Genomic DNA, 19,179 nt, shown 5'->3' on the forward strand with positions numbered 1-19,179 from the left:
CTTGTCTTAGCTCGTGGTCAGGCTGGAGCCAGAACCATCTGGGGCCCTTTTCCCCCAGCAACTTGGGCAGTTCTCTCCCTCTCAGATCAGACTCCCTCCCCGAGTGGAGTTTTTTCTTTTTTCCCTGTCCAGTCTCACTTCCTCCTCCTCTCGTACCTTAAACCCGGCCCTGGGTGAGCCACCGACGGGGGCAGTGGGTGTGGGATGATTGTTCTAGCGAAGCCTGTACCAAACCTCACCCCACTGACCGACCTGGAGGCAAACGTTCTCTCCTTTTTTTTTCGTCTGACTCTCCTCCCCACTCTGTTCCTTTTTAACGTGTTTCGTGGTTTTTACCAGGATTAGTTGCTCAGCGAAATAAAACTCCTGATATGGAAAGAACAAACCATTAAGGTCTTGTTTGCTTAACAGCAACAGCAAAAGCCTGAGTGGGCAGGCTCACTCTCTCCTGTGCACCCTGTGGTCTGTCCCCAGGTCTCAGTCTCTGGGTGAAGGTCCCTTCCTTCCAGACCTGTCTCTGGATCGCTCCCTTACTCTCCCACTCTTGTCTCCACCCCCTGGATCTCTGTCTCAGGCGTTCTGTTTTATATGCTCTGTCTCTTCCAGGGGACTGTCTGTCTGCGGAGCTGTGAGAGCTGCTTCATCAAGGAGCAGTCATGCCCAAGGATGGGAAATGTTGGCTTTACTGGCAGTCACTGGGCACCACCTGTGTGCTGGGCCCTGGGCGGCAGTGACTCAAACTTGACCCTTTCCCTCCAGGCAGATAAGCAGGTGCGCTAGGATGCCAACACAGTTCGGAGTTAGGGGAGAGATGTGTTTTGATGGTAGGGGTCAAGGAGGCTTCTAGGATGGTGGAGGAAGCCGAAGCATGGGGCTGAGAGGCTCACTTTTCCTTTTTGGTGCTAAGGAGTGGCTGGAGGTTTCTGAGCCAGGACTGTGCTGGACTGGGGGCAGTGTTGCCAGTGAATGGCACGGGTTGGAAAAAGCCAGACTGGAGGTGGGGGCAGGGCCACTATGGAACTGGACATTAGGTCAAGCGGGAGGCCAGGAGTTGGCAAGAGGGCCCGTGTGCCCCCAGGTAATGTGAAGGTAACCAGTACTGCAGCCAGGTGGAATGGGGACAGGTTGGGGCGAGGAAGGCAGGCAGAGAAAGCTCTGGTTCAGGTCCAAGTCTGGACCAAGGCAACAAGTGTCATGGAAGTCCATGGTTCGGCTGAGGAGGGATTGCAGATCCTAAAAGCCAAGTTTACCCCCCACCTGCCTGGTGATGAACTGCATACTTCCCTCCAGGGGCTCACAGTAGCTGCTGGCTGCCTTTGCCAGTTGTATCCCCTCTCCTTCCATTAGGGGTCTCCCTCACCCACTCTCAGTCCCAAGGGTGGCCATGTGACCCAGGTCCCTCCCTCTGGCAACAGAAATTGGTATAGGAATCATCACATGACCCAAAATGACCCAATAAGAGTCGGCCCTGAGATTTTTGTGGGAACTGTTGGGAAAGAGTTCTGCTAGAGTGCTGGCTGGAGTTGTTAATGGAGCTGCTGGGGCCACCTTCACTCCGAGGTGGGGAGAAGCCTGCCTGAGAATGAAGCCAGCACAGGAGAGTGCTGAAAGACGGTGAGTGTGAGCTTCCTGAGACAGCGTCTGAGCACGTGGTCCCAGCTAGCCCTGAAACCAGCTTTTCAGTTTCATGAGCCGATGAAAGTCCGTGATCGTTTAGGTCAGGTTTCCCTGGGTCTTTCCGCATCTGAGCCCCTACCCCTCCATCCAAGGGCTTGGAATGCCCCCTGGACAAATCCAGAAGGAGGGCTGTTTGCTAGTAGAGTAGCTCTGGCTCCTGACAGGGTATCCTTCTCTTAGAAGGAGTGTGTCTTTTCTCCAAACTTTGCCTTTTCAGTGCTCCCATGTGACAAACTTGGACGTTTTGCAGCTGAGGACAAGGAAATAAGCAGAAACTAACATGAACCCGTTTTAGACTTCCGAAGCGGCCTCTTCTAAAATCCTCAGAGTTCCAGCACTCCAGAGCTGTGTGACCTCAGGTGAGTATCTTAACCTCTCTGGGCCCTAGCTTCCCCATCTGTAAAATGGGAAAAATAATAGTGCCCACTTAAGTTGCTGTGAGGATGAACACATGTGAATTAATCCGTGTTGAGTACTCAGGACAAGCCCTGGCACATGGCAGATATCAATAAACATTAGCCACTATTGTTAGTACTACTGTAGTTGTTACCCCAAGCACACCTAGACTCCATCTGGACTCCAGCCGCTAGAAAACGCAGCACAGGGAATGGCAGAATCGCCCACCCTCAGCTGCTTTGGGCTTGCCCTCTGAGTTAGGCGTTGCTCTCTGGAGACTCATCTCTTTCCCAAACGCTGGAGTTACCCACCCAGCTTGCCCCAGATGATCCATAGCCTGAGTCGTGCCTCGGGGGATGAGGACAAGCCCGCCAGGAAGCAGGCAGAGGGGACAACGTGCCCGGCCAAGGGAAGGGCTTGAGCAAAGGGCTGGAAGCTTGACGGCACATCCTTGCCGCAGGCACTGGCTGCTCAGGAAAGCAGGCCCAAGCAGGGAGCCTCAGGGCCCGAGCCTCACAGAAATAGTTCGCTGGGGACTCATTCTTCCAGCCTCTCTGCATCATTGCTCTCCCTCCACAGGCTCTTGGGGGAAAGGCCTCCGAGAGGCAAGGACCAGGATGTGGTGCCAGGCCTGTGGGTTTTGTCTCCTGGGATTCCCCTGGGATACTGGTGCCCTAGGATGCACTGGGTGACTTGGAGTCAGCGGCTTTCTCGCTTGAAACTTGGGCGGAAATAACAATCTACAAACAAAAAGCAAAATAACAAATTGCTTGTCATCAAAGAATCTGAGGAGACTCTTAAACCCCGCTCTTCTCTCCCTTAGGGCTCCCTCAGTTATGAGCTCAATTTGACCTCCTTGCCACCATGAATGGTAGTTTACAGCAGGGGCCAACCCTCCCTCCATTATACAGACTGGAAAACTGAGGCCAGGGATGTGACTGCAGGACCCAGCCTGTCTTCCACTAGACCAGGAGTCAGCAGATCCAGCCTGTCAGCTGTTTTTGTAAATAAAGTTTTATTAGCACACAGCCACGCTCATTCTCTTAGATACCGTCCCTGACTGCTTTCACGATACAACAGTGGAATTGGGTAGTTGCATCAGAGGCTGTATGGCTTGCAAAGTCGAAAATATTTACCATCTGGCCGTTTACAGAAAAAGTTTGCCAACCCCTGCACGTAACCGCTACTTTCCCGTTGAAAAACTGTAATTAAAAGAATATGATAGTATTAATGGTAATAATATGTGCCAGGCACCATGCAAGACTTTTCTGAATTTTTTTATTGAAAGGGTGTAGCTCAATGAATTTTCACTGAATACACCTGCAAAACCAGCACCTCGGTCAAGAAACAGAATCTTATCAGCCCCCCAGAAGCCCCTCTCCTGTCCCTTCCGGTCACTACCCCTTGGAAGGAAACTAGCACCTGACGTCTCTCTGCCCAGACGTCTTCTAAACATTGAAGTTTCCTGAACTTTTTTCAAAATGTAGAATAGATAAACAAGATTATATGGTATAGCACAGGGAAATATACACAAGATCTTATGGTAGCTCACAGCGAAAATAAAAACATGACAATGATATATGTATGTTCATGTATAACTGAAAAATTGTGCTCTACACTGGAATTTGACACAACATTGTAAAATGACTATAACTCAATAAAAAGATGTTAAAAGTTTTCTGCACTTTACATTCATGGAATCGTACAGAATGTGTTCTTTTGTGTCTGTTTCTTTCACTCAGTGTGATGTTTGTGAGATTCCTGCATATTGCTGCGTGTCATTGGAGTCCGTTCTCAGTGCTGGAGGATATTCCATACTGGGGGGACATGGCATTCTGCTGCTGGGTGCTCGGTCTGTTTCCAGTCACCATGGAGTATTGCGAACATGCAGGATATTGGACCGAGTTCACCCCGGCTTCAACCCTGAGAGGGGGACCAGTTAGCCTCATTGTATGGATGTGAAGACAGGTTAGAGACCACGGTGCCGTGAGGAGACAGGGCAGCCGGGGACAGCCCTCCGCACGGGTGTCCTTGCTGTCCTGGCTTTCTGGCTTCCCTGTTAAGATTCTGTGTTAAAATCCCGCTGTGACTGTATGATCCCACTTATATGAAATTTCTAGAAAAGCAAAACTGGAGACAAGGTCGAAATCTGAGGCTGGGAGCAAGGATTAACTGCAAGAAGGCACGAGGGAATGATTTGCGGTGACCCGATTGTGGGGATAATTACACAACTGTATGAACTTACAAAGCCCATTGAATTGTACACTTGAAATTGGTGAATTTTATGGGTGAATTTTATGGGATGTAAATTATACCTCAATAAAGCTAAAAAAAAAAAATTCCAAAGAGGGGAGGGTACAGCTCAGTGGTAGAGTGCATGCTTAGCATGCATGCAGTCCTGGGTTCAATCCCAGTAGCTCCATTAAAAGATACGTAAATAAATAAGCCTAATTGCCTCCCCCCAAAATAAAGAATTAAAAAAAAAATCCCAAACTGCCAGACGTCTATTTCTTCACCCTCTGTGCTTGGATTTCCCTTACAGGTGTAAGGCTGGCTGTGCAAACTGTCCCAGGCTGTTCAGCACGGAACGCTTCCAGCTCCCCACCAGCACGGCTCTCCCTGCAAAGGCAGGGGGATCTCCCTGGCCAGAGGTGACATCTGAAGCAATCGGGATCCTGTTTGGCTTTGCTGTATCGGACCTGCCGCCCGACGGGGGCCAGAGAGCCACGCGCAGCGGATGCACCAGCCCTAAACTGTTTCTTCAAGTAGTCCCCAGAGATGGCCGCTGCCTTTCAGTCTCTACACTTGTTTATTTTCAAAGGGATGTTGCCAGACCGCTCGGCCACCCCTGCCCTTTCATGGTTTGTTTTACGCAAGGGAGTTCAGGAAGAAAGAGAGGAGGTAAAGTGACCTGAAGACAATTATTCTGACAGCGAAGGATGGCAACAGGCCCCAGCTGTTAGGTTTGAGGGATGTGTAGGGCCAGGGTGCCCCCTTGCTGCCCCCACCCCCCAGAACACCAGGAATCCCAATTGTGTTAATAATCATTGCAAATATTCAACAATTGACATGGGAATAGTTGGGCGTCCACGTGCAAAAGGGATGAACCTCGGCCCATACCTTACATCTTACTGCGAAATTCACTCAAAATGGATCATAGACCAAAATGTCACTCTAAAAATTCTAGAGGAAAACAGGAGAAGATCTTTGTGACCTGGGATTAGGCAAAGCTTTTTGAGACATGACATCAAAGCGCTAACTATAAAAGAAGAACTGATGAATTGGACTTCATCAAAATTAAAAATTTCTGCTAAAGACACTGTTAAGAGAATGAGAAGACAAACCACGAGCTGGCAGACAATCTTTGCAAAACCCTTATCCGATAAAGGACTTGTGTCTAGAATATATAAAGAACTCTCAAAACTCAATAATAAGAAAGCAAAAACCCCTGCCCCCCGCCTCCGGAAAAAAAAAAAACTAGCAAAATATTTACAAAGACATTTCATCAAAGAAAACATATGAAAGGCAAATAAGCACACGAAAGATGCTGAACACCATGAATTATCAGAGCAATGCAAATTAAAACTACAATAAAATGTCACTATAGACCAGCAGAAGGGCTAGAAAGACAGAATACAACTACTGGTGAAGATGCAGAGCAACTGGAAGTCTACGCTGCTGGTGAGAGGGTGAAATGGGACAGCCATTTGGAAAATTATTTGGCAGATCCCTAGAGAGTTAAGCCTAAACCTCTCGTACAACCTGGCCATCCCACTCCTAGCTATTCACTTAAGAGAAATTAAAACGTACAAAAGCCTGCTGTGAATGTTTCTAGTGGCCCCATTCGTAATCACCAGAAACTGAAAACAACCAGAATGGCCTTCCAGTGATGAGTGAATAAACAAACTGTGGTACAGTCATAAAATGAAGTCAGCAATAAAAAGGAATGAACTACAGATACCCTCGGCAAGAGGGAAGCATCTCAGAGGTGTGATGCTGAGTGAAAGAAGCCAGACTCAAGGCTGCTTCCTGAATGATTCCACTTATGTGACATCTGGTAAGGGCAAAACAACAGGGACAAGAAGCAGATCCGGGGTGGACAGGGGCTAGGGTGGGGAGAGGGGTTGACTGCCAAGAGGTGAGAAGGAGTTTGTGTGAGAGAGGGTTGGAACTAGTCCACATCTTGACCGTGGTGGTGATTACACGACTGTATATGTTTGTCAAAATTGGTGAAATTGTATACCAAAAAGAGAAAAACTTTATGTACAATGACACCCCAGCAAAACAAAAAGAAACAAAATGATAATAAACCACACAGCACCACATGCACTTTTTTAAGCACTTTACATGCATGAACTCAATCCCCACAACGACCCAAAGAAGCAGATATTAATTATCCCCAAATTGTGAGTTTCATCCCCAGGGCTCTCTCACCTTCTTAATTTCCTCCCTCTGTGGTGTGATCCCTCGTGCCCTCTGCCTTCTGTAAACGTCACCTTCTCCCATGGCTGTCTTTTCTCTCCCCCTAACTTCCTCCACTGAGGGGCACACAGCTAATAATAAGGTTTAGCAGAGATTTCAAACTCAAATGACTACAGGAACCAGACAGGTAATGTAAATTAGCAAAACACAGTGGGTCAATAGGGAGTGGTGGGGACTGTGGAAAACTGGAGAGCCGTGCTGTGTCTAAGGAGATAGTCACTCCTTAGCTCTAGCTTCCACCATGTGGAAATAATAAGGGCCCAGTGTTGTCAGATCTTCTGATAGTTTAAGAAAATCCTAACACTCGCGTTTATATGAAATGTCATGATTTTTAAACTGTTAGCCAAGAAGTCAAATTTTATTTAGATGTTAGTTTTTACTATTGTGAAGGCATGTTAACCCCCTTTCTTTTCCTCTAAAATCACCCACAAACACAAGAAGGTAAGATGCAGAAGTAGAAAATCCATATTTTGTAAAATAAGGCAATATCTGGAGCCCCAAACCACAATATTCAAAAGTGGACAGGAGGCTGGGGGAATGGAAATGAACTCTGCAAGGTGGAGGAAGATCAGACTCCAGCGCCCCAGAAGCAGGCCAGTCCTTGCCCGGAACCCCTGAAAGTCTCGGGAACCGGAGGCATCAGGTGCTGCAGAAAGCAGAGGCCTGAAGATGGGGTTTGGTTGAAAGTCTGTATGTGAAATAATCAGGCCTCTACCCCAGCTGACTGCCCTTCTCTCCCTTCCACCACAGACAGGATGTTTAGCATCTGGAGAAATTAAATCAGAGAAGCTCCAGAATCAGGGGCAGTAGGCACAGAGGAGTGCGGGGAGTGAGATGCTGCCTGGGAGCTCAGCGGCAGCAAGCAGAGGGAACAGCGGACTGCTGCTCCTTCCCTGGCCTTGCTCCAGGGATCCAGCCGCAGGCTTACACCCTCCCAGAAGGCAACTGGAGGTCATCTGTGCAGTCGGAACCACCAGAGAGAAAACCTCCAGATTCTGACAGGTAGGAGCCCCCAGCCTAAAAGCTGCCTGGCCACCCACTGACTCACCAGTTGATGAGCCATGTTCCTGCCACGCTTGCTGATCCTAGCAGTCATCCTAAAGGACATCCAGACCTTTGGGAAAGCGTCCCACGTGAAGAGAGAGCTCAAAACAAACTAATGGAATAGAAGGAGGAAGAGGAGGAGGGGAAGGAGACGAGGAAAGAGAAAAACAACGCGGGCAGCAGCAAACGATAACTTCAAATAAACTCAAAATCATATTCTTGGAGCAATGAGACTATCACATCCATGAAATTAGATGGGATGCTCTCTATATGAAGAAGTAAGACTCATAAAATAAAGACTTCTGAGAAAAAAAATTTAATGCGGTATAAGTTTTAAGTTTGGTAAAATTTCCCTAAAAGTAGGTCAAAGAGACAAAGATTGGAAAAAAAAAATTAGAGGGTTGACTCAGCAAGTCCATCATCTAATAGAAGTTCCAGACAGAAAGAACAGGAAAAAAAAATGAAAGGGAGGAAATAATCAATTAGATAATAGAACAAAATGTCCCTCATATGAGGACGTGAACCTCCAGGTTTAAAGAGCTAGCAGAGTACCCAATCTCACCAATTTTAAGAGAATTCCCACAATGGCACATAATCATAGAATTCAGAACACCAATAATAAAAGCTCCCAGAGAGGAAAACAGGTCACAGAGAAAGGATCCAGTATAAGAATGACTTTGGATGCTTCCAAAGCAATGTCAGAAGCTACAGAAGAGTGGAACAATATCTTTCAAATTCAAAGGGGAAATGATTTCCAACCTATATATTTCTCTACCTAGCCAAACTATCAAACAAGTGTGCAAGTGAAATAAAATTGCTTTGAGATGTGCAAAGTCTCAAAAAATTCTGTCTCATGAACTTCCTGCAGATGCTACTGGAGGATGTGCTCCTATGAAACAAGGAAGTACACTAAGAAAGACAAAGACGAGGGATCAAGGAAACAGTTTTATATTTGACACAAGAGAAATGAAGCAAATTTCCGGGATGATAAAGAGAGGTCCCAGGACAAGAGCTATGCCTTGAACCTAGACAACGATCAGTTCAGATTGTTAGGGCAAAGACTTTCAGTGGGAAAAATTGAGGCTGATAGGCCCTGATAGGTTTGACCCTATGAAAATTATATTGAGAGATATTTAACAAAACTATTGGATGGTATGGGAAAACAAACCATAGGTTCAAAGAAAGCTAAGTGGGAGAAAAGTAAGGCAATTGTTAACTCCAGGAGAAACAAAAGGTTAAACAATAAAGGAAAAGAAATCATAGTGCGTAACTTGGCTTGGGAGCACACACAGTTTTTGTGGCCAAAATAAGAAAAACATTGAGTATGAATTTAACAAAATCAAATTTAACTACATTGGTAGAATGGCGGAGGAAAGAGGTGCATGAGAAAATAAAGTAAAATCATTCTAACATTATAAGTCAATATCTGAAACTGATGAGTCTAGAATATATATACATATATATGAGTATTTTTTAAGATTTGGAGGTAAATACTAAAAATAATAACTTAAAAAATTGAAAGTGGTTACCTCTGGGGAGGAATTGGGTAGGCCTGTAAAACCAGTTCTGGTCAGTAAATAAGGGATGTGGGTGTATATGGTCCAGGTAGGGGACTACTATTTTTAATAAGCCTCCTAACATGATTTAATTTTTTAAACTCTATAGATTATTTTGATTAAAAAACTTTAAAAAATCATAATTTTACAAATTCAGTTTTAATTTTTATTTTATTTTTTGATTGACACTGTTTCTTGCGTCCCGTATCTTTCTCTTACTTGAATTTATTTTTTGTTTTGCTGGAGAACAACCTCCAGTCATTCTTTCAAACATGGCCTAATGAGTGAAGTGGCCATTTAACCTTTTATTCTCCAAGATTTATTGAGGTATTATTTACATATAGTAAAATTTATCCTTTTTAGGTATACATTTTTATGAATTTTGAGATACTTAACAGTCATATAATCACCACTACCATAATCCAGAGAGTATTTTTATCACCCCTAATTGTTCCCTTGTTCCTCTTTGTGGTTAGTCCTCTCCCGTCCAGCTCCTGGCAACCACCGACCTAGTTTCTTTTCCTATCATTTTGCCTTTTCTAGATGTCATACAAATAAAAACAAACAATATATGGCTTTTTAAATCTGGTTTCTTTTACTTAGCATAATGGTTTTGAGAGTCATTTACGGGAATCTTTGAAATCCAGAGATACAGTCATCATCGGTCATCAGTGCTACTCACCAAATATTTCTAGCTGACTGTTTTCCAGTCATATGATGGGATTGTACTTCCCGGCTTCCTTGTGCTTGGGTGGGGCCATGTGATTAGTTCTGGCCCCTGAGTTGTGAGTCCATGTCACTTCTGGGTCAGACCATTTAATTGACCCCATTTAGCTTTCTCTTCCTCCTGCCATAGTGATGGGCAGCATTTGCCATGGTGGCTGTTCTGTCAGCCTGGATCTGGGAGTGACTCTGACCAGCAGAGCCCACTGCCAACCTGTAACAGACACATCACCAATAGACAGGTTGCTTGAACCAGAAGCATTTTAAGCCATTGAGATGTGGGTGTGCTTTGTTACCACAGCACAATCAGCTTATGTTGACCCACATAGAAGGTTTGCTTTTTTGCACCAGGAAGTTTTCTTTTATTGCTACTTTAATTACTTCCTCTCTCCAATTTTCCCTCTCTCCTTTACTTTCTTCTTCTTTTCTGGAACTGTTAGGCAGGTGCTGGAACTTTTGGAAGAATCCTCCATGTCACTTGAGTTCCCTTTGTCCTTTTGGCAGTTTTCTGGGAGAAAGTCTCAGATTCATCTTTGAGTTGACAACTGTGTTTTCTAGGCTTATTTATTTAGCTGTTCAACTCGGCTTTTTAAAAAATCATTATTTTATATTTATATTTATTTTCCAGGACTCTGTTTATTTTCCATAATGAGTTGTGGCTTAATGTGCGCAGAATCTTCCATGTTCTTTCTAGGCTGTTAATTATTTTTACAGTCTTCTCTTTGTTCTGTTAACTTTTCCCCCTCATTTGTTCTTAGGCAGCCTTCTTCCACAGTGCTGGCTTTCCTTAATTGTTTGCTGAATTTTGCTGATCTGTAATACTTTGTATTTGGGAACTGCTATTGGCCTGGTTGCTCATTTGATTACCATGGGGTGCTGCTTCTGATTTTTGGAGAGCAGATGGTTAGCCTATGAGAGTCTGTGTTCCTGTGGTTTGTTGGATGTGGAAGCTCTTTGTCTCTCATGGGAGTTGTTGGCCCTCCTGGGGCAGTGTCCTCCACGTCCCTCTGTGCACTACTCAGTAGGAATGAAGATGGTGGGGGCAGCAGGTCCTCTGCAAGCATTTCCAAGCATTTTCCTCCTTCTAGCCATTGATTGTGAGCTTGGAGCAACTTCCAGATCTCATCCTTGGTGGTCCTCTGCTTCCTGCATTTGTAACTGTGCTTTTTCTCAAGTCTTGTTTCTCCCTTAATACAATCTTTAGGAACTTAGGTGAGGATTAAATAAAGCATGTTGGTGGACAGCTGCATGTAAATCAATGAAATTAGAACACTCCCTCACACCATATACAAAAATAAACTCCAAATGGCTTAAAGACTTAAATACAAGACACGACAACATAAAACTCCTAGAAGAGACCATAGACAAAACATTCTCTGATATAAATCCTAGCAACGTTTTCTTTAGGCCAGTCTCCCAAGGCAACAGAAATAAAAGAAAAAATAAACAAATGGGACCTAATCAAACTTATAAGCTTTTGCACAGCAAAGGAAACCATAAACAAAATGAAAAAATCCATGGACTGGGAGAAAATATTTGCAAACAATGTGACCAACAAGGGATTAATTTCCAAAACATACAAATAGCTCATACAATTCAATAATGAAAAAACCCAAACAACACAATAAAAATTGGGGAGAAGACCTAAATAGACCTTTCCCAAAGAAGACATACAGATGACCAATAGGCTCATGAAAAGATGCTCAACATCGCTAATTACTAGAGAAATGCAAATCAAAACAACGAGATAGCACCACACATGAGTCAGAGTGGCTACCATTAAAAAGTTTACAAGTAACAAATGCTGCAGAGGGTGTAGAGAAAAGGGAACCCTCCTACACTGTTGGTGGCAATGTAAATTGGTGCAGCCACTATGGAAAACAGTATGGAGGTACCTTAAAAAACTAAAACTAGACTTACCATATGATCCAGTAATCCCACTCCTGGGCATATATCTGGAAAAGATGAAAATGCTAATTCAAAAAGACACATGCACCCCAGTGTTCATAGCAGCACCATTTATAATAGCCAAGACATGAAGCCATAGAAGCAACTTAAATGTCCATCAACAGATGAATGGACAAAGAAGTTGTGTATATAAATACAATGGAATACTACTCAGCCATAAAAAAGAAAAAGCGATTTGCAGCAACATAGATGGAACTAGAAGTTATCATACTAAGTGAAGTAAGTCAGATAGAGAAAGACAAATATATGATATCACTTTTATGTGGAATCTTAAAAAATGATACAAAGGAACTTATTTACAAAATAGAAGTAGATTCACAAACATAGAAAGCAAATTTATGATACCAAAGGGGAAGGAGTGGGGATAAATTAAGAGTTTGGGATTAGCAGATACAAACTACTATATATAAAGTAGATAACCAACAAGGTCCTACTGTATAGCACAGGGACCTATGTTCAATATTTTGCAACAAGCTACAATGGAAAAGAATATGAAAAAGAATATATATGTCTGTGTACAACTGAATCACTTGCTATACACCAGAAACTAACAAAACACTGTAAATCAACAATACTTCAACAAAGAATAAAATAATAAAATAAAAAACAAAGCATGTCTGTATGGCTTATAGGTTGCCAGTTTGCAACATCAGCCTTAAGAGTTTATCTCCTCCCAGGAAATTACTGTTTATTTTTTTAATTAAAAAAAGTATACATTCTTCCACATAGATGTCTTTTATGTGAAGAAACCAAAGAGAAATAAAGAATACACTTCAAAAATATATATATATACAAATAATAGTCTCTTTTAGAAATTAGAAAATACAGGTAAGCATAAAGAAGAAAAAAATTCACCCACCCAGAGATAAGCAGTGCTAACATTATGGTCCACTTTCTGACATACACACATAAATATATGAGTTTTTTAAGAAATTATTATCAAACTACTGAGAATTTTTAGAAGTTGTTTTTTCACCCAACACCATCTCATGGACATCTTTCCATGTCAGTAAATAGCATTTCCATCATTTAATACATAGTGTTCCATTATATTCGGGACTAAAATATATTCAATGAATTCCCTCTTGTTAGACATTACGTTGTTTCTAACGTTCACTCTTTATAAATGATGTTGTAATCATCATCCTTGTACACATAGCCTCAGGATAAAATTATAGAAATGGAATTGCTGTGTGAAATGTGTCCAGGCATTTAAGAGTTTACTGAGGACAAAAGTCTTCAGACGAAGGCAACTCAAAGGGTGGACTTTCAGACACTTGCAACCAGATTTGAGAGCAGTGGTTTGAGCCAGGGAGGAGATCTCAAACTCACACCAGCTGCCATTCCATCTGGCCTTTCCCTCCTTAGAGACATCTAGGGAAGGAGTTAGCGCAGACACTTTAGTAAAAGCCCTTTGTCCCTTTGACTCCCGACATGCTCCCCTTCAGGAGGCCCTTGTCAGGAGGAAGGTAGGGTAGGGCGCTGAGCCCGCACCCAAATCCGGAAGTGAAACTGTCTTCAAAGCCGAGCACGGGAGCAGCTGTGGAGGACCCTGGAGGCCCTGCTGAGACTAGGGTGGGAGCTGCACTTAGGGGCCTCACTGGCCCTCTTGGTGCCCAGCCACCCCCCCCAGTTCCCCACATGGCCCCCACCCTAGGCTGGCTTTGAGTCCCCGACACTTTGACAGCTTTCTATAAGTGTCAACTATTAGATTGAACCATAGGAAATTGCTGTTTCCATAGATCAAAAATGGTTGCGTATCTGGCAATTTCTAGGTGTCTCTGGTCTGGCTAATTCAATTCTTTCAGTCTGTAATACATTTATTTAGTGCTCATTCTTTGCTAGGCACTGTGCTAAGCAGTTCGCAGCCATTTTGTAATTGTCACAATTCGTTCCCCACTTGACAGAGAAGACGACTATGGCTCAGCATTTGCCCTTTTGGAATTGTTCAGGGGCTAGCTCGCCCTCCTTACGATCTTAACAATAATGACAATATTTTGAGTCGTAGTTAAAGGAGCTGGTGGCTGGCTCTGATACTTACTAGTGTGATCTCCTTAATAAGCTTAACTAAAGTGTCAGTTTCCACCTCTGTGGATGTGACAAGTGTTCGTGATCTTGCTTTCGCGTTAGAAAAATCCCTTTACTATTCAGCGACTCAGTCTTCTCACCAATAAAATGGGGACAAAACCCACAGCGCCCAGCAACATCTGGGAAGAGCTGTTAGAACACAGTTCCGGGCCCAGCAGGAGAAAGCCGGGCCTGGGAAGGGGGAAGAAGCGCCACCCCCACCCACCACGTGGAGAGCCCGCCTGGCCGGCAGCAAGGCTGCAGAGCGATTCCCCGGAGCGCGGGGCGGGGTGGGGTCAGCACAGCCCGCTCGGCCAACGCCTCTCCTAGGCCGAGACACTAGCGGGCGGCACCACCTGGCCACCAAGTCCCGCATCACCCTGGAGGGAAGGGGGCGGTTGGGGGGAGCGGGGGCGGGGCCTGGGCGGGGCCTCCGACTACCCCTCCCCCCTTTTTTTGTCCGCCCAGATATGGAAAGGATCCCCTGCGCCTTTAAGAGGCCGACGCGGGCACCCGATTGGTCGAGACGCGCGGGTGACGTCACGCCGGGGCTGGCGCCGAGGCGGCCCCGTCGGCCCGCACCCTCCCCCTCCCGCCCCGCCGCGAGCTCGCGGACAGTCGGCGCGCGGGCCGGGCCGGGCCGGGCCGGCGCCCAGTCAGCGTAGCTCCTCGCGTCGCCCTGCGCTCCGGGGTATGCCCCCGGCCGGGCCCCCCCATGGCCGCCGACGTCTTTATGTGCTCCCCGCGCCGGCCCCGCAGCCGGAGCCGCGCGGTGCTGCTGAAGCCCCAGGTGCCGGAGGACGACGACGACTCAGACACGGATGAGCCGTCTCCGCCGCCCGCCTCCGGCGCGGCCACCCCGGCCCGGGGCCACGCGAGCGCCGCGCCACAGCCGCCCCGGGCCGGGTCGGGCCGCGAGGAGCCTCCGCGCCGCCAGCAGATCATCCACAGCGGCCACTTCATGGTGTCGTCGCCGCACCGCGAGCACCCGCCCAAGAAGGGCTACGATTTCGACACGGTCAACAAGCAGACGTGCCAGACCTACAGCTTCGGCAAGACGAGCTCCTGCCACCTGTCCATCGACGCTTCGCTCACCAAGCTCTTCGAGTGCATGACCCTGGCCTACAGGTAGGGACCCGGCCGGCCCCACCTCTCGAGTGGGGCTCTCTTGGACAAAACAGGCGTGGAGGGCTGGGCCGCCTGGGCACCTCTTGGCTTCACGCGTTACCGCTGGGTCTTCCCCCTTCGGGTCTTACCCTTTCGGGAAGGTTTATGGGTCTGGGGTCCCCAGTGGAGGTGAGAGGGGCGGGGGCCCTGGCCTCTTCCCTGTCAGCAGAGCTTGGGTTCTTCCGGCTTCACGTTCCCCATCCAGGCCCTCCCCTCCAATGTTCCGAGGCCACCGATTTCGATCAAGAAAAAGGTGTAAATACAGGCTGCACCTTGTGTTTCTCGCCTTTACCTACTTCCTTCCCCCAAACGCTTTGTGTGTTTTCAGTGATAGCGCCTGGTGGTTAGGACCACCTGTCCAGGGGTGGCTTAAAGCACTGGTTTCCGTATTTAATGGTTGTGTAAAATCTTGGAGTCTGTTTCTTCCTTTATAAAGAGAGAATGACAGTAGTATCTGCCTCCACTGGCTGCTGTGGGGATGGAACGAGGTAGATTAAGTGCTTATTCCAGTGCCTGGCACATAATTAGTTGCTCCATACATTTTAGCTGCTTTTCTTATTGCCCCAGCAGAGGAAGGCTGGGTCCCCTCACATCCCCTTTATTGGGAAGCCCCCCCCCCCTACTTGGGAGGGGCCCTAGGTGCCTCCTAGGAAGACTTGGAGCCACAGCTGTTGGAGGCACAGTCGGTCCCCCTGGCAAGTTGGAGAATTCTCAGGCTGGCCCTGAAACACTATATGGAGATGTCAGTGTTCAGGGCAGGCATCCCAGACACCATCCTGACCTGTGGATTCAGCTCTAGGCTGAGATCTCTTTTTTTCTAAGTCACAGAAATGCCTGATCCTAACACGTTAAAATATATTTCCACTCTGCCTTTCTCAGTGTGTTTGTTGGGTCTTTGCCTCAGATAACTTCTCCCTCAGCAACAGAACTTCTTTGGACTAGCTGCGATGCAGAGCAGCCCAGCCCTGCACAAAGCTCATGATAGGATCACCGAAGAAGAGTGCAGGTTGTTGCATTAGTAACTGGACTGGCTGGGGCCCTCTTAGGTCTACTCAGCAGGCAGCCCAGGGAAAGTTTCCTAGGAGACTCCAGAAACAGTGTAAAGAAGAGTAGGAACTCCCCCTCCCCCCCCACACATCCTTTTTTTTGGAGAGCAGTGAGCCCCAAATATATCCAGGTTAAAACGTTACACATTTACCTGAAGTTGAAACACTAAATATACGTGGCTCCGGGTGGCATTTTCCCCCTCTGGAATAAATGATCAGTCAACTTGTTCCTTTGTTATGTTCCCGAAACGCACCCCTACTTCCCCTCCTCTGCCCCCATTTCCTCTCTTATGGTTTGTTTGCCACATGGCTGCAGTCAGTACCCAGAGCTCGCCTCCCACTCCCCTTGCCTGGCACATTGGTTAGGCTCTGCTCTGATTCTCTGGTCTTGCCAGTTTGAGCTGGCACTGAGCGTGTGAAGTTTTTTTTTTTTTTTCCAGAAAACCAAATGGTCTTGAGATTGCAGCCCTCTGCCCTCTTTTGGCCCTGCTTACTCAGTCTCACATTTTGAGCACTTCATTGAAATCAAACTCAAGTAGATTGCAGCATATGCTACAGTGTGAGAAAGCCCTTTCAAACAAAATAGAGGTGAAAGACGGGAATGTGTTTTATTAAGAGAACTTAATCCTCTTCTTTATTTTAATATAAACTTCTCCATGTACAGAGAATGGATGACTGAGTAGCAGGAGGCATGAGCTAGAAAGTTCTCACCTAAGCTCTGCTAAAGGAAACTAAACCAGTCTCCCCTTTGCCCTCAGTATGGATAACCTAAAGGCTTATTGTTAAATAACACCAAAGAATTTGATTAATGGTACTTTTTTTCACTTCTTTCAAGAATATTTTGGCAACAGGCCATTGCTCATTTAACTTTCTTGATTGCAAAATGCTTTAGTTTGGTTTGGGGCTCACCTTGCTCTTCAAGACTTTCAGTCCCACTGGCTCTCCTGCTTTGCTGTTGTTTCCTGTACCCAAGTGCTATGACTGCAGGTCCTGGATGTGTGTCCACCTAGTAGTTTCTCACGAAGATGCTCTTTGTCTGTGTGAGGCTGATTCGGATGACCTGGGAGTTTAGTTGGCAGTGTGGAACTTTGGTACAGATTGACAGAGGAATGACTCAAAACCAGTTGCCTGTGGCCCAGAAAGCAGCATGGGAAGAGGAGTGAGTTCCTTATCTCAGCTGTCCTGTTGTGACTGCTAGCTGGCTTTCAGAGAAGTAGGGTTGGAATATGGGGGGCAAGGAGGGGAGAAGACTTAATCCTCAGAGGTGACCTAACTTCCTTTTCACTGGGGTGTGAGCCTTCACTGCTGTTTTCCAGCTTTTCTCCTCCTCCCAGGGCTGAGAGGAAGGCCAGCGGGGCCTCCTCTTCTGGGTGACTGTTTCTGGCCTAGGCTCTTTCTAACTCCAACTTCCTGTCTGTCCCCTGGCCTCTTCGTTCTAGCCGCCTAACTCTCCCTGGTACACTCTGTGCCTTTTTTTTTTTTTTTTTTTGGTTTGGTTTCCTGTTAACTGCTGCCTCCCAGCTGTTTCCAGATGAGGTTCAACAGCTCTTTGGGGGAGGAACTAAGTGCAGGGGAAGTTGTGGTTGTTTTTCCCCGGTCGTGTGAAGTGGTCTAAGGATTCTGAATATGTGATCTGTTCCTGAACTTGCAGAGTCTTGAACTCCTGAAGGTCTCTGGCAAGACTGACTTTGGGTGGGGGAGCAGAGTCCTTGAGGAATCTGGGCTCGGTGCGAGTGTGCCCCACGGCCCACCTGGGTGAGTGGCATTGCAGATGGGATTCCAGCTGCATGCAGCTGGCCTTAAATCCGTGTCCTCCCTGCTCTGTGAGGCTACGAAGCCCTCTAGTGAACTGTCTTGATTTGGTCTTGCAACGGGTGCTCCATGACTGGGACGTTTGGGGAAGAAGTGACCTTTCCCCAGGGCAGCACTTAGGGGATAGAAGACTGCAAAGAGGTTCCCGGCCTTTACCGAAGCTTCCTGTCTGCCGCTGTGAAATGGGGAGGGTGGAACTCCTCTGCAGGGTGAGACAGTATTTGTGAATATGTCTGGTACCTGGAGGATAAGAGGCGAGAGGAGCTTTAACAGACGGAAGCCAGGCCTGCGTCTTCACTCAGCTGACGTTTATGAGGAGCCTGAGGTTCCCGTCTGCAAACTGAAGGAAATAATGTGTCTGACTGGGGTCTTTAGTGTAGCTTTTTGATACCAGCTTGACAAGTGCTAAGTGGACACGTTCTTGGTTTGCCCAGACTCTCTAAGGCCCCACAGTGGAGCTGTGTGCTCCAGAATGTAGTTCATGGTTCTTGCTCTGTTAACGTTTTAAGGAATGTCACACATGTAAATCACCCATACAGATTCTGAACACATCCAGGAGATGGCTTTTTGTGTTTAGTTTTGGTTTCACTTCTCTCCCTTTGTATGTAACTCTTTACTGGGGAGTCTTGGTGTGAATGTCTAGGGGTGGGCAAGAGATGGTCTTTTTTTGTATTTAGAGATAAGCAGTAGCTTTCTGGATAGTGGGTTTCTGCTTAGGTAGATCTTTGAGGGGACCTTTTAATTTGGACCTGTAAGACAGTCTTGGGATACAAGTTTCTAGAATGTAGCTCTGTAGACATATGTACAGTAACCCTCTGTTCCTGACCCAGGGTGGGGGTCTCTGCCAGACTTAAGGGATAGTATGGATTAAAAGTTTGGAGCACCTTGTCCTCCAAATATTAAGTTTCCAGTAAAGGAACTTTCTAATTCTAGGCATGGTAACTAATTGCAAATGGGAACCATTCACACAAATGACTAGAGCGGGAGGGTATGGCTCAAGTGGTAGAGTGCTTACCTAGTATGCATGAGGTCCTGGGTTCAATCCCCAGTACCTCCTCTGAAAATAAATAAACTTAATTACCTCCCCTTGCAAAAAAAAAAAAGGGGATCACACATAAATGGCTCAGTTGGTTTTATCCCTCTGCAGCCACGCTGAGGAGAAGCAGCCTCTTCTCTTGTACTTTCTTTAGTCTTTAATCATTGTACAGTGTTCGCGCTCCAAGACGGGAGTGAGGGTGACA

General features: G+C 46.3%; 1 protein-coding gene and 1 long non-coding RNA gene across 3 annotated transcripts in view; both read left to right on the plus strand.

The window, feature by feature from the left end:
• Positions 1-1,920: 1,920 nt before the first annotated feature.
• On the plus strand, positions 1,921-5,614 carry LOC140690980 (uncharacterized). The gene is made up of 3 exons (XR_012066401.1): positions 1,921-2,036; positions 3,816-4,041; positions 4,616-5,614. It is a non-coding gene; the product is annotated as an uncharacterized lncRNA (long non-coding RNA).
• An 8,898-nt stretch (positions 5,615-14,512) lies between these two features.
• The window catches only part of MLXIP (MLX interacting protein), a 53,276-nt gene continuing 48,609 nt past the window's right edge, over positions 14,513-19,179 (plus strand). For both annotated transcript variants that reach the window (XM_072953714.1, XM_072953716.1), the window contains exon 1: positions 14,513-15,041. In XM_072953714.1, the coding sequence (XP_072809815.1) occupies positions 14,629-15,041 (413 nt within the window). In that variant the 5' untranslated portion in view covers positions 14,513-14,628. The remainder of the gene's footprint in view (positions 15,042-19,179) is intronic.

This window comes from Vicugna pacos, chromosome 32, assembly GCF_048564905.1.
Source record: "Vicugna pacos chromosome 32, VicPac4, whole genome shotgun sequence".
NCBI lineage: Eukaryota > Metazoa > Chordata > Mammalia > Artiodactyla > Camelidae > Vicugna > Vicugna pacos.